Raw genomic sequence first — 15975 nt, 5'->3', positions numbered from 1 at the left:
TGATATTTTCTTTTTATATTTAATTTCATTTATTCATATTGTTTCCTCTTCCTTTCTAATGACAAACATATACTCATTATCATGCAGTCATGAAGCATTCCAGATGACTGCGACGCTGTTTTGTAGCCTATAGTTTTTCCGCATAGTTGTGGCGCCTTTTACCCGCCGCGGTGGCTCAGTCGTTATAGCGCTCGGCTGCTGACCCGAAAGACACGGGTTAGAACCCGGCTGCGGTGGTCGAATTTCCATGGAGGCGAAATTCTAGAGGCCCGTGTGCTGTGCGATGTCAGTGCACGTTAAAGAACCCCAGGTGGTCTAAATTATCCGGAGCCCTTCACTACGGCATCCCTCATAGTCTGAGTTGTTTTGGGTCGTTAAATCCCAATAAACCAAGCCAAACCAAAATAATATAATAAAGGTTAGGTTCTCACTCTAATACAAAAGTTGTGTGACCCAAAACCTACGCAGGAATGACTTGCTAGTTGTCACGTTACCACTCCCTGTTTATCATTCCTTACACCGTGAGGTCGTGGGGTAGGTGTTGCGACCCGGGTAGCATGGCCGGTGACCGGTGATTGGACGAGGAGTATGGGAGACTGGGTTTAGAGGAAGGTAACGAAAACTTTATACACTTATTTACATTATTTACAAAGCAGGACTGAGAATGGCTCTCAGTGGAAGGGGAACGTCTTCGTCAACCGTAGTCGACTGGAGCTAGCAGGCTTCTTCCGGCCACACTCACGGCCGAGTTAAATATCGTCCGGTTTCCCCAGATCCCTGGCTGGGGAATAATGGTCGACGAGCACTGTCCAATCCGATGGACCGAAGGGGACGTTCTTGTTACCGCCCACGGCTGGGCAGGTGCGAGCTTTTCCACTCTCTCTCGCAGTTCGTTCGATGAGAGGGGGAGTTGTCGCCTCATCCAGCCCTGCGGGAAAGGAATCTCCCGAAGTCCTCCAGCAGGTGAATAAACTTGCTTCCCCGCCGATTTCCCAGAACGCGAGTCGGGGCCACAGAATTCTTCAATTATCCGCCAGCGTGACCGGCGCCGGCCCGTAGCCTCCTCTGTGGTCGCCCGGACAATACCTCCGATCAAGGAATTTCGTTGGGGTTATTGCTGACAATGGCCCCTGGCATTCTGGCTACACTAATCCGCAGAGGCTCGGAGGGGCATTCCAAGCATCCCACTTCCCATGGTCGTCGCGGCGTTGTCGGCCTCGTTGATTATTCATGGTTGCTACTGGTCTGGCCCACGTGGCTAGAAGTACGGTCACAACATAGGTAAGAACGTCTTAAAAGAGTTAAAAGTGTGCCAGTCGAATTGTCAGCAAAAATATTTCCTCGTTTTACATATCGGCACATTGTCTGTTAAACCAAAGTTGACGCAGAAGGGTTTGTTTGTGTCATGGTCGGTTAACTGCGTAATATGTCGAAAGCCGTAAATGTTACAACTTTTCCTTGACAGCTGGGACTCGGTATTTCCCTAGAACATCTTTCAGTGGTCTTCGAAAAAGGGCCCTCCCCTTGCGCCATATGGCATAATGTTCTTGCCTGTCGATAGTGAAGAGGTTGTGCCATAAGGTTCATTCATGTTGTTCTGCCTCGACAGTGTATGCAAAATAAAAATGGATATAAGACATGCTAATGTGTATGTTTGCTTAGCGAGGGACTATTCACCGAAAGCGCGGCATATCAAAAAGAACTTTACAATTCTCAGGACGAGCAGCCTGAATGTATTCCAGAGTCGATTGAGGGATCTGGCAAACTTAAAACGTTATGTTACCTCGTCTGTGCATTTAGGCAATTTTTTTAAAATTGCTCTGAAAGAAGCCGTCAATAAAGGCGCGGTATTCCTGTGATTTCAAAGCACGCCGCTTCACGAAAATCCCTCAGCAAAATTGTTTTCGTGCGTTCTGTGGAAGCTGAGTTATATGTAGTCAAAATTTGAATTGCAGCACCCTTGCGCCTTTTCCTCGGCCGGCGCCATTAGCTGGAAGGGGGTTCTTTGACGGGGAAAATCCGCTTTGCTCTTGAGTTGTATCCGACTTTAGACATAGTGCGCACTCAGGTTTGCTCTCTTGGAGGAGGAGGATGAACTTTCTTTCCGGCGACAAATGTAGCAGATGGTGTAGTCTTGTAGCATCAATCAAGTGGCCGTGAGCCCGTGGTGTTCAGCGACTTCTAGGGCTCATGCCACAACCCTGGTCTACTCGAGTGTCCGAGTCGGAACTGAGCAATGCGGCTTCCCACTGGTCTGGATTCGAGAGCTGCAAGCCTCGAGGAGGGGAGTCCCGAGGACAAGCCCCCAGAGTATGTGGGATAGAGTGGCATGTTGGCCACATTGTTGGCAGGAAGGGTAGTAGACCCCAGGGTGTATGCCGGCATATATCGCGGGGTTGGGGAAGGTGTTCGTTTGGAGTGGCCTTCACGCAACTTCTTGGGGTTTGGTGAGAGAACTATGTGTGGGGGTATATAGAAGTTGACCTAAGCGGTAGTGCGTGGTTACGCCATGAAATGTAACCATACATTCTGTCGCCGTCCGCAGGACGGGCGACACCACATCCCGGCTGACGAATCCTCGGGAATGGCATCCCTCGTTGGGATCAGTTGGAATTTTTTTATGCAGTTAGCCCTGCAGTAAATCGCTGAATTATGTCCATCTAACTGTTTCAAGAGCTGCTTGAATTATTGACCTCATACAACCACGGGAGTCAGAGGATGATGCATACATTCCTGATTCTTATGCATTATTATCTACCGGGGCGAGTCGGTAGATGGCTTCGCATAGCCTGTATATCAAAATCGCTTAATTCATCCATCATCCATCCTTGCACCTCAGCACTGATCAAGGAACCAACTAATGCGCAGCGCCCGAGAAATGGCGTAATCTCTTCGCGCAGAAAATAACAAAAAAACCGGGGCCAACACATAGGGTTGCCTCCCGACATCTGACCCGAAAGACAGGTGTCACGTCGCCTGATAAGTAACCACGACGTCTCAAGACGTCAAGACAACGCCTCGGCATCGTGTTTATTTATGAAGCCCCCTCCTTGTGCCTTCTTTCTTTCGGTCTTTATGTAGTTGTTCTTATTGTTGAACGCGAATGACCTTTTGTTGGCCTGTCACAACTCCGCCCTTCTTCTTGCCCCCATAACATGTGCCTTCCTTTCGGCACGGGGTCTTTGTTGCAACTTCTTTGTCCCGTATAATCTTCCGGTGCCGTCTAGCTGCGGCGATATTAAACTTGCACCGGAGGTTTTTGTGGTCGATCATTTCTTGTTTGTCTTTTTTTTTCTTGTGTTTCTCCTCAATCGCTGCAAAAATTTACTCTTCGTTTTATTACCATTTGTTACGAGAGTCGGCGTGACCTGAAAGCGGGTCAGTGGTCTTCCGTGACAAGAGGTCAGTGAGCGATTTGAAAATCACCGGACAACGTGTTTCTGCTCGTGACAAGGTTTTTTTATTTTTTTTCGCTGTAAAAGAACTTGAAGAATCTGCAAGTTTATTAGTGGAAACGGGGTTGCCTTGCGCGGAAAAATTTCACGGAGATTTTCTTCTTTGTTATGCTAAGGTAGAACGCGAAAGGATGGGGCGGCCAGAAAATTTCGCTCTTTTTCACTCGCCTTTTTCGACGGATCACACGTTATACCTCGACTGCCGGAAGAGAGGCACGTGTTTTATTTCCGATAAAAAAACGCGCTCCCATCCATTGTCAGCATAACCATTTTCGCGCGATCTAAAACCCGTCTCTCTTTTTTGTGCGTGGGAGAACGCGTTTCACAACCTAAGCTTCCGGATAGGATCCGGAAAGAAGGGAATCATGATTGCGTATTGTAGGGCGTCAAGAAAGAAAAAAATTAGCATGTCTTCTGACAGGAATCTGCCAGGCTAGTGCCACTTGACATGCGCCATCATTTGGAAACTGGTTTCCTCCTTGATCTTACTATCGAAGGGAAGGTTAGTTTTGTAGAGCCAACTTTTCACGAATGTTGAATTGTTTTAGTACTTACAATGCAGGCGCTTCAAATAGGGACGCCTGTTTAATCTGCACACCAATTTGTGTTCCGACGATCCTTAATTGAAAGACACACACACACACACGCACACACACACGCACACACACGCGCGCACACACACACATCTTTATTTACTCCCTGATATTCCTGGCAGGCCCGTTTAAATCCAGTACCTAATTAGCACAACGCTGCTGCTATTGCATAGCAGTTTTTTCATGCATCATGCGATGATTGTGATCTTAAGCGTAGTTGCAACGCTGTCGCCATCATACTGCTGCTGAAATCACAACCGAAATTTCAGGGGAGGAGAAATGTTCCAATGTCCAATGACCAGTCTTTTTTTTTTTTTTTTGCTGGAAAAGAACGTGAAGAATCTGCAAGTTTATTAGTGCAAACGGGGTTGCCTTCATGCCTTGTGCGAAAATATTTCACGGCGATTTTCTTCTTTGTTATGCTAAGGCACAACGCGAAAAGATTTTTGGTTCTCGTTTGGTTATTTTCTGCATGGTTGGAATGACCTAGTTCTCTCATTATATGGCGAACACCCCTTGACGTCCCTGTTGTTAGCAGGAATTAGGGACAGCGTTCTAGTCCAGTTCTTAAGTCACCACTTGGCGGATGACAAAAAAAATGCCTCAGTAGATTCTTTTTTTTTCTTCGGGAAAAAAGTACATGCGCGGATATGGAAGGTTTCGTCCGACAACCTTCTTATCTGCGCGGTGCGCTTAAGGCCACTAGGCTATGGCACGAAGTACCTATACAGGTACCTGTGGACGCACTATAGCTTGCAGCCCTACGGACTGAGATGGGGTGGGCAACCATGTTCTGAAAATGCCAATTTTGGAAAATTTTCCTCTGTGTCAAAAACGGCGTTGAAGCACAGTCCTTGTTCTATTATAAACTGCAGGAGAAAAAGTGATTCGAACTGGAGATTCTTCAAAAATGCTGTCTTCGTTATCCAAAGCCGCCCTAAGTGTTCGTCGTTTCCATAAACGTGCACTGTTATTTTCAACTGTTCTTAACAAAACTTACCTGAGGCGTCAAGACGCGGCTCCTTTTGACGTGTGCGGGAGATCCCATATGGACTAATTCATTCGGAAAAACCCATTTCGATCTGTACTGTTAGTAGTGCCAAAAAACTCCGCTTCTCCCATGGAATCGCCAAAGGCCGCAAGACTTAGTGGTGCCAGCTAGGAGCTGACACAAATTACTGATAGCGATCACTGCCCAAGCCTGAGCTCTGTTCTCCGGCATTAAGTGTAGTAAATAAATGAAAATGTACTTTCCTAAGGTGGATTATGCGTTCTGATCCTTATTTCTAAAGAAAAAAGAAGTAGTGCGAAATTTGGCACCTCCCCCTCCATCCCTCTCCCCCCCCCCCCCCCACCCCCACCTTTCCTTGCATAACAACTGACTAATCAGTACGCGCGGTATCTGATGCCCGCCTTCTGAATGATTCAACTGAACTCCAATGCTTCCGAGGATAGCGGTAAGGTTGCGCTATCTGGCGAGAAGCACTCGAAATGCGCTGTTTCCGTCTTTCCGTTTAATTGCGAGTGCGCGCTGCAGTTCACTGTGGACTTTGTGATGTTGGTCTCGGTCGTTCTAGTTTTAGAGCCACGTTCTCTCTCGACGTTTCTTTTTACCGCAGACCTACCGCGGCTGTGCTCAGGTGTTGTTATTGTCTGACAAGCCTTTTCGACTCATGTGAACCTACGTACGAGTTTGGGTTTAGGAAAGGGCAGGGGGACGGGTTCGTCTTAGCTTGTCTTCATTATTACTTCTAAAACTAACGCTAGGATAGTAATTGAAATATAATGCGCTAAACGTTGAAGGAGCAAAAACTCCTTAACTGTTATTTGCGCTGTCAGCCAAATCAGCTTTCGTTATCTCCCTCTACTGCACCTTGCTCAATGCGTAACTTGCATAACGAGAACAAAGAAGACAGTGGCACTTCAAAAGCCCATTAAATTGTTGCTCAAGCATGCAGATTATACGTCAACAATAGCCTATGGAATTCCATATCAACGGTGTACAAACGCTCGGTTAACATACACATTACTGATGCATGCGCGATGAGCCATTTAATCAAACATTTGTACATCCTCATCGTTTATAGTACTTGAGGCGGCTGCGGTATCGGCTCGCATCGACTGGTTCAGTAAGTTATTCATGGCGATCAAAACTTTGCAAAATGCGGAATTTGTCAACAATGGAGGGAGATACCTTGAAGTCAACAGAGCCGGCAAAGGTGCTGTGCACCCAGGGTACACATTGCCCCAAGCTGCGTGTTAAGATTATTTCGGTTTCGTTTTGCTTCGAATGACTGGGAAAGGTGAAGAGAAAGAAAACCTCAGTGATCGATAGCTCACACCGCTGTAAGGGCCACTGTTTTAGCGAGCTTAGTGTAAAATTCGTTGCTCTCCCTGTTGGTGTTCTTTTTTTGCTTTACGAGGAAATGTAAAAGCGTTGTTTTGCCAACCAGCATGGCTGGACGATAGTGTCAACAACGGGGAAAAAAAGGAGAGAGAAAGGAATTTTAATGAGGGAAAGGTGGAGAGGTCGGCCGGTGGTAACATGGCCCTGGCCTGCTACTCCACACAGGGGAAAGGGAAGAGGAGGAAAAGGAAAGCGCGAATGAAGGCTGATGATGGCACAATACAATGAGTTTCACGGGTGATGTCTACACACACACACACACACACACACACACACACACACGCACGCACACGCACACACACACACACACACACACACACACACTGGCTGGCACTCGCATCGCGGTTAGTACACGCACATAAAACTCATTTTCCCTTCTTCCTTTGACGTGAGCAGAAAGGACAGAAATGCGCATGGTGGGTATGTCTTTATTCTAGGCGACAAACTATATGCAAGTGCTTCAATTCAAGCCAGTCGTAATACATGCGAAATTCTGTGGTTTATGTTTTGGAGTCATAGTGGCAAGCAGTTAGTGTTGTATATTTTTTATCACAGTCCTCGTAATTGTGGCCCCGCTTCACTGAACATGCTAGCTAACATAGTAAAGAAGCTTAATGCTGAATTTCTACTTAGTGGTGACTTCAGCTTGCCTACAAGTCTACTGCAATAGCAATGCGCCGGTGACGTCATACAACTATGCCTTTTTCTTCAAATTTACCGCCATTGCAAGCAAAACCAGCCTTTATCAATGCATAGACTACCCAACTCGATAATACGGTGAGAATACTTCCACACATGACTTGCTTTTTTCTAGCCTACCCCATTTGGTACATCCTCTCTCTGTTGTCTCTGGTATCAGCTATCATTACAGTGTCTTTGCAGCTGTTTCATGCTCTCAGTCAATATCAGTTGTCCCTCTTCAGTGGAAAGGAATTTTTGTTTGACATAGGAAATTGTTCAGTCATCTGGTACAGTGAGGATACTTGTTTTGCTGAATTAATATATGCCATCTTTCACGTAGTGTTGTTCACCTTTGGAACTTCTTCAAGAGCTGGCTACTGTTAATCATAGATCGCGACATTTCATTTAAAATAATCTCAAATAGTCGGAGGCAATCTAAGCCATCGCTTAACAAAGAGGTAAAGTACAGTACTTAATAGAAGGTAACATCTCTATTGCAGATATGTCAGACAGAAATAAACCGGTCAATTATTCGAGTTGTTACAGGCACTTGGGCAGGGAATTAGAATAAAATTTAATGCTTCTAAGCTTATATTTCACTCATCGCTATGACATAAAGCCAAAGACAATTCAAAGGAGCTGGGGAAATTCGTAAAATCTAACGGCAATTAGAAAAACCTAATTAGGCTACGCCAATAGCGATGTTAATGAAGCTAAATGTTTCAGTAAAGCTTTTCAATCCATTTTTTTCTGCTTTCACGCGTTTAGTCAACCCAGATAAGCAGAGATATTCCTACCTTCTTTGTCGCAGATTTCCGTAGCCTAGAGAGCGCTTATATTCCTAACTGAATAAAACCCAAACTCTGCCTCTGCCCCAGATTTCATTCCATGTTCCGTTTTAAATTCACGTGCTAAAAGTGTAGCTAAGTTACACTATGTTATACTCCATGGGTCTTTATAAATAAATGAGTTTCCCATAAAGTGGAAAATTTCCAATGTTGTGCCTGTCCACAGAACTTGTGGACACTGTTTCGGCTGAAATTATGTACTGATTTCACTTCCATGTGTGAGCTGAAAAACGCTTTAATAGATCAGCTATTTCAGTCTAATTCATCCTATGCGTGCTAACATTTTCCTTCTTAATACTTATATATTTCCAAGCAGGCTTGCCCTGCGTCGCTCAATTTTTATAATTATCTCACTACGTATGTTATTCATTTGACTGGCATCATAGTTGACTGTGTTCTGTTACACTTTTAAAAAAGCTTTCGTTAGTTTACCTCACTCTGTTCTGCTTTTTAAACATTCATACCTTTGCTAACCTGCCTCAATTATCTTACAAAGGAGGGGCTCGGACCGAGATGGCCTGTCGTCCTGCCCGTTCAGTATTTCAGCCCAGAATACTCTATGTGGCTCAGTTCCATCGACTGACTAGAGTACAGTGGCTGACGATAGAAATAATAAATAGCCACGCAGTCCACACCATCACGGCCTCGCCAGAAACTTCCACTCACCCCGATTATCCAAGAATATTCTCGGTTGAAGACCCTCACTGAACTTATCGAACAGAGAGAGGCAACAAGACAAATAAAGAGAAAGTGCGCTACGCCCATTGCATCCATACAGTGAGGTGACAGCGCAGACATCGAAAATGGATATTCCCCTTCCGTGTACTCTACAAGCAACCAACAATAACTGCAAACAAGACGGCTAAACACTGTCTTAAAGAAACTGACAACTCGAGCTGGGATCGACGGAAGTCCAGAAACGTGTGTAGCTTATATAGACGCGTCGGTGATAGAAAAGAACGGAATAACGGTGACTACACATCGGGAATATGTTTCGGACTAGGACCACCCGGATCTGCAGTGCGGAGCTCAGGGATATCCGTGATGCAATGGAGTCCATACCATAGCGTCGATAAAAGAAGTCCATACCCACACGAACACCTTATCGGCTGTTAAACAACTCAGAAGAGTTACAAAGGCACTAAGCATTACACAGGAGGTGGTACATACTCTCAATTCGAAAATAATGTAACGCATCCGTATAGACTGGACACAAGAAGAACGCGTCTCAGAAAGAGGGGGAGGGGGGCACCACAGTTACCGGGATTATAAGTGTGGCCTGACACGGTGCCTTTGCGAGGCCCTGCCGTATGAGGCGTTGCGGGCGCCAAAGATTCGTCAGCTAGATGACGACGTCGAGGGTATCTTTAATCATGCATATGAAGTCGCGTGCTCGCGTGACGGTTCCTTGTGACTACCTTTAACCAACCACACGTGGGCCAACGCAGCTGCGTTAACCCAAATTTTTCACATGCTCCTAATACAGTACCGGAGGCTTTCGGCATAGTTCCATTATGATCACTGGAATGTCACAGAAAAAGAGGCTTATTCATGTGAAACGCCGCTTAGAAGTCAAATCTGCTCCGCACTTTATTGCTGTGACTGACGAGGAAGCGCGAGACCATTCCAAGTGCTATGGCACTTTACCAGGACAACGTGAAAGTAAAAGCCGGGAAATGTTTTCTTCCTATTTCATAGCTGTGGGCTGTTCCGCGGCGGAAACTTTGGTTTGATCGCCCCAGCTAATAATGTTCCCGAAGTAAAGCTCTTGCTGACACGCATATTGGTTTCCTGGTTGGGTCAAAACGTGATAGTACCGGGATTTGTTTTTTGCTATGTCACTCATTTCATTTAATGCATGCTGTGACATTCGATGGGTGCACTTTGATATTCGACAACATAATGTTTGCAATTGATCCACGGAATATACACGGCATTCCACATTTTCTCTCCATGATACGAATGCAATGAATAATAGAAGCGCCTTCTTCTTGAAAGGGTGTCAGTACCGCAGTATCCTTCAGAACGGATGCATTCATTTCTGCCTCGTGAATCTTATTTAATATCATCGTCATCGAGATCACCATCAGCCTGACTATGCCCACTGCAGGGTAAAGGCCTCTCCCTTATCTCTCAAATTAAGCCTGTCCTTCGCCATCTGCAGCCACGTATCCCTGCACACCTCATCCGCCCACCTGACTTTCTCCCGCCCCCTGCTACGCTTGCCTCCTCTTGGAATCCACTCCGTTACCCTTAAGGACCATCGATTATCTTGTCTTCGCATTACATTCCCTGCCCAAGCCTCTTTCTTCCTCCTGATCTCGATTCTCGACTGGGCTGTCGTGAACCCGCGTTTGTTCCCTGACCTAATCTGCCTTTTCCTGTCTCTTAACGTTACACTTAACAATTTCCTTCCCATAGCTTGCTGCTTGGTTCTCAATTTAAGTTGAACCATTTTCGTTAGCCTCCACTTTTCTGCCCTATCGGTGAGCACCGGCAACATGCAGCAGTTATATACTGTTCTCTTGAGAGCTATTTGTAAACTGCCACTCATGATTAGAGAGAACCGGCCAAGTCCGCTCCGACCAATTCTTACTCTTGTAGTTATTTCGCTCTCGGGATTCGAATCTGCGGTCACTACGTGCCCTAAGTAGACGTATTTCCTTACCACTTCTTGCCCTGGCTACCAAATGTAAACTGCTGTTCCCTTCTGATACTGTTAAACACTACTTCGGTTTTCTGCACATTAATTTCTAAACCGACAGTACTGCCCTGCCTGTCTAAATTATTGATCATGTTGGGCACTTCATCTACTGAGTGACTTACTACGGCAAATGTCATCAGCGATTCGCAGGTTACTAAAGTAATATCCATTAATGCAGATTATTAAGATATTCTATATTATTCATGTTGCTAATAGAATTGCCTTCTTTGTCTGTGAGCGCTTGCATCTGATTGTCGTCTATGCCTAGTTTCCTCTTCAGCGCTTTTAGGCTACCTCCATTATTTAGAGCATGCTCGACTATATCCATATTACACTTCTTTATGTCAGCTACATTGCGCTTATTGATTAACTTTGCTAGCTCTGCCAGTTCTGTTATGTCTGTAGGGTTTGATGCTTTCTTAATGAAATGTTTCGTTTCCTGAGAGAGATTGCCGGTATCCTGTCCAACTATCCCACCGCCTACCTCTGCTGCGCACTCCGCAATGATAGCTGTGAGATTATCGTGCATAGCTTGAACATAAAGGTCGTAGTCCTCCATCAAAAACAAATATTGGTTCTGAAGCAATATCCTGGATTTCTGTACTTTCCCTCTTACTGATAAAAAACAAAGAAATGATTACCAAACCAGTTCGTATGTTGTGCTCCTAGCTCTTATCCTTCAATTCAGCAATTCAATTTTCTTGGTTTCAAGGCATATTTTCAGTACAGTGCAAAAATTTTCTTGCTCGCAGACGAAAGCTCATTGTGTCTAAACATTAACGTTTTTGCCACCCAACCGGCACTACTTTCATCTACAAACTACTTCCGTAACCCTTGGCCATTCCCTTGTTCACTATTGTTATTCAGTCTTCAGTTGGCATTAATTTTGGCTTCTTTTAATTCTGCACAAGTTGCTACACATTCCGGTACTTGTTCCGTCTTTAATAACATTCAAAGTTCAGGTGTTGGCCCAGTTCTTCCAGTACAATGGAAGTAAAAAAACTGAGGCCGGCTGTAAGTTTGTCATTCGTGGCAGGCCCTGGTGGGAAGATACTGTAAATAGGAGGCATGTCAAAAGTTGTACAGGAGAAATATTTTATTTTCTGTACACTATGACATTCTGTGAACATGACAAGTTTACGCACACTCCCCAAGGGCCACGCTGCGGATGATAAGTGTTCATATGACGACGTCAGATCTAAACCACTCTGCGCACCACCGCGAAAGCAGCTCACTTCTTCTTGCGAAGGTAGTCGTATCCACCGTATCCATAGCCATAACCGCCAAGGCTGTATCCGTGCTTCAGGCCGGCTCCGTACCCGCCGTACCCCAAGCCATAGCTGAGTCCTTGGCCAAAGCCCAGGCCGACAACTCCCACTCCAGTACCATAGCCGAGACCATACCCGTATCCGAGACCGCCGTACCCGAGACCGCCGTACCCGAGACTGCCGTACCCGAGACCGCCGTATCCGAGACCACCGTATCCGAGACCGCCATATCCGAGACCGCCGTATCCGAGACCGCCGTATCCGAGACCGCCGTATCCGAGACCGCCGTATCCAAGTCCAACACCGTAGCCTAGTCCAGCTCCGTAGCCCAGCCCGGCTCCGTATCCAACGCCGACGGCGGCGACAGCTGGAGCAGCAACGGTCACTGGAGCGACAGCTAGAGCTGGTTGGGCGACTGCGACTGGCTGGGCGACAGCTACTGGTTGAGCAACTGCAACAGGGCGGCTGACGGAGACGTACTTCTGAGCTGAGACTGCAGGCTGGGCCACGACCTTCTGGTGGACGACTGGCTGTGCGACCGCCACCTGCCTCTGGACTGCGACCACTGGCCTCTGGACGGCAACCACCTGCGGAGCGACGGCTACCGGCCGGGCCACCGCCACTGGCCGAGCGACAGCGACCGCGACTGGAGCTGCGGCAACCACTCCGCCGCCGTATCCCAGTCCTCCCAGACCGTAGCCCAGGCCTCCAACGCCGTATCCAACGCCGCCGAGGCCTCCATAGCCAAGACCACCGTAGCCAAGACCTCCGTAACCAAGGCCTCCGTAACCGAGGCCTCCGTATCCCAAGCCGCCGTAGCCCAGGCCTCCATATCCGAGGCCTCCATATCCAAGGGCTACTCCACCGCCATAACCACCGCCATAACCACCGCCAGCGTAAGTTACGCCTAGACCACCGCCGTTTAGGTGACCGGCCATGGAAGTGGCCGCTACGGCGAAGAGAATAGTCAGCTTCTGCATAGAGAGGAAAGAACGAATTCACTGCGATGTTTGCATTGCGGATGGCAAAACCTATTCAGTATATTCAAGCAGTACGGCATAAGACGTCCGTTATACTGCTCTCGATCAGTGGCCATATATTTCAGTGATTCTACTCGTAATATTTTTCTGCATTTAAGTAGTGCCTGCTTACCTTGGTAATCTACTGCCTTCAACCACCTGAGATATTTTGCAGTTGTCTGTATCATTGAATTCGCTATAAAAAAACAGCAATAATATCATCTATTATCAGTTATTGACATGTGAAATAAGCTAGCTTTAGCTGCTTATAATATCGCTTGCATCATAAATGAATCCTGAATATCGAAAACTTTGGCTAATCTGAGGCGTTCTTCGTCCTCTAGATAAAATAATAGGACACATTGAACATCAGGCGATGTGTGTTTAAAACCATTCATTAGGAAAGTCCACTTCCTTCATTAGCAAACGCGGCATTATTAGCTTGCATGATAGAGGGTCTCGTATATCATGTAAAAGCTGGAACTTCCTCACTTAGTCTCCTAAAAGCTCCTCCCTTAATAACGGCTGACGTCGAACGTTGTTAATCTGTTGTTGTAGTTGTAATTAAATCCAATTATACAGCCACACACGCCCTTTCTATAGTAGAGGATAATGTGCCGCTCTCCAGACTCACCAAGGAGTGCATGCTGCTTCGGTATGTGTTCCTCCCTCTTCGGTACGCGCCCAGCAAGTGTCTGTTTCCTGAAAAACTTCCCGCCCGCTTTTATATGGAGGACGAGTATGTGCGGTCCTTCATTCGATCCAGGCTCCGACCGCCTCCTCCTTCACTTCTTTCCTTTCCTCGTCCAGAGTTGTACCCGAAAGCACACCCGCCCAGTGATCAAACCAAAGAAGAAAGTGCCAGACCCAGACAGCGAGATGAAAAAAAAAGTAAAAGAAAAAGTTAGAGCTGTGTCCCACCATGCGCCTTCTAAATACCCACACATCCAACTGGCGAGAGATTCTTTGCGACGCGTTCGACGCGTTTCAGGTCAGAGTTTGAGACAGAGTATCGTTCGCGGCGATCGGGTGTGTCCGTTCCTTGCACGATAGCCGCCGGACAGTTCTCGACTACGCAAAGACTTTTTCTCCTTCCGGTAGCTCATCTCAGCGCGGAACTCTCCAAAGGCTCGAGCCGCTAGAAGCCTATCACCACCCGTTCTTTGTTTTCACTTTCTGTGCGACACTCCTCTCTAGTGCCTTCTTTTTTTTTTCTTACTTTTGTTGTTCTCCTCGGGGCAGCTCTAAACGTTTTGCTCCTGCCCGTAATCCATGAGGAACTGAGCCACTACTCGGCGAGGCGGGCAAAGGCAAACAGCTGTCTTATCGACTATCCCTCGACGCTCACCCCCTTGTGTGGGGCCTCTCGTAGAGTGCGTGATCCCGGTCGCGAGATCACTGTCTCCCTACGGCTTTCTGGTTCGAGCTAAATGTTGGCGAGGCGATGGTGAAGCGCATGTTCCCCGAGCTAGTCCGTCTTCTGTTCTTTCTGGAGCACGCAGCGTTGGACGATTGTGGATTCTAGCATAAAACTGTATTTCTGTACAAATTTTACGCCAGTACAGAAGTGCACCTTCGTCAACTCTCGCCCAGTGCAAGTACGAGTTGATGCGGGCAAGGGACTATTTTTGTCATTTATTTTTGTTACCCACTCCAAGGAATGTACGCAAGCGCAGAGAAAGGTTCCTCTGTGGCCTTATCAGTTTTTACGAAAGGTGACTTCTTTCGAATTCCGCCCTTTCAGCCTGCAGGAGATAAGGCAGCAACAATGTCCTAAGCATTACTTTCCTGAAGACTTTAAGCACCTCTCCTCTAACCCGTCCAGGCTTGCCGAAGATCCAGTGACACAGGCCGCTCCCATATCGCAACTGTATTTGCGTCCTAAGACGCGTAAGTGACACCCGCATACAACTGCCCTCTTGGTGATTCCTATCTATGCACTGCTTGTTACTCAAGGTCTTTACGCCATAGAATTAAGGAGCCCGTGTTATAGAGAAGCTGGCGTCGGCGCCGTTGACCGCGCACGAAGAATCCACGAAAACTCCTGAGAAGCAAGTTAGCTGGTAGGAGAACACCTGCCCACCGTGGCAGGTGGTGGTTTAATTAATGACTGGTCGCGATACACTGCTGGATCTCAGAAGCACCGCCTGGTTGCAGCACCTGTAATCGCAGGGTAGTGGTGCATAGCTTAACCGTTGCCTCACAGCGCCAGGAGGGGGATATGATAACTCCCACGGATCTATGAACGTAAAGTAGAGAATGACCTATTCCGCATTTGTGGCCAATAATTCATTAGCTGTCATGCCATACACTTAAGGCAGAGCGTAAGTGTCTCCTCCAATTTTTGTCTTCTGTTGGAAAAACAAGATCCTGATAACTTGCGGACATATTCTCAACATCCTGTGAATCAGTGTACATGTTTCTCAGTCTGCATCGCATACAACATTTCTGGGCATGGGCATTTTAGCATTTCGCCTCTGGTAAAATTGGACCTCCTTGCCCGGATTGGAACCCGCTAACCTGGGCTCAGCAACCAATCGCAGCAGGCTTTGAGCCACCGCGGTGCGTCATTGAACATCATTTTAAGTCTAAATTGACTCCGTGCCACTTTAAGGAACCAGACAATATATCCGGTGAGGTAAAAGTGCGAAAAATGTCGAATACAGGGTACGTCCTCTTATAGTAACTGACCCTGCGGAAGAATGTTGACGAAGTAAGCCGTTCCCAGTGTGCCAAAGACGCCTCGTATAAACGGACGCCTGCATTCCCCGATACCGGGTGCGCTTCCGGCCTCGTCGTTGAGGAGTCCTCTCAGCCACAAGCGCTAAATCAGGAGCCTAGAGAAGTTATCGCACAAGCGATAACGTGTTGCCCGAGCTGCGAAAGAATTCCATTTCTAAATCTGTACAGGCTACGTGCCTGCCGCTCCTACAGAAAGTGAGAGGAAACTGATTTATCCAGCGATCCCAATGTGCCGCGACGAAATGAGCGAGTTCTTAA

At 46.9% G+C, this 15975-nt stretch overlaps 1 protein-coding gene across 1 annotated transcript; it reads right to left on the bottom strand.

Annotated features, from left to right (window-relative positions):
* Nucleotides 1-11919: 11919 nt before the first annotated feature.
* LOC149347726 (uncharacterized) lies at nucleotides 11920-12936 on the bottom strand. The gene is made up of 2 exons (XM_089585656.1): nucleotides 12165-12936; nucleotides 11920-12065 (listed from the first exon to the last, which is right to left on the bottom strand). The coding sequence occupies exons 1-2, from the start codon at nucleotides 12934-12936 to the stop codon at nucleotides 11920-11922; spliced, it is 918 nt and encodes a 305-aa protein (XP_089441782.1).
* Between the last annotated feature and the right edge of the window lie 3039 nt (nucleotides 12937-15975).

Source organism: Amblyomma mixtum, chromosome 4 (genome assembly GCF_055824585.1).
Source record: "Amblyomma mixtum isolate Tamu chromosome 4, ASM5582458v1, whole genome shotgun sequence".
NCBI lineage: Eukaryota > Metazoa > Arthropoda > Arachnida > Ixodida > Ixodidae > Amblyomma > Amblyomma mixtum.
This window is presented reverse-complemented; position numbering and strand designations above follow the sequence as displayed.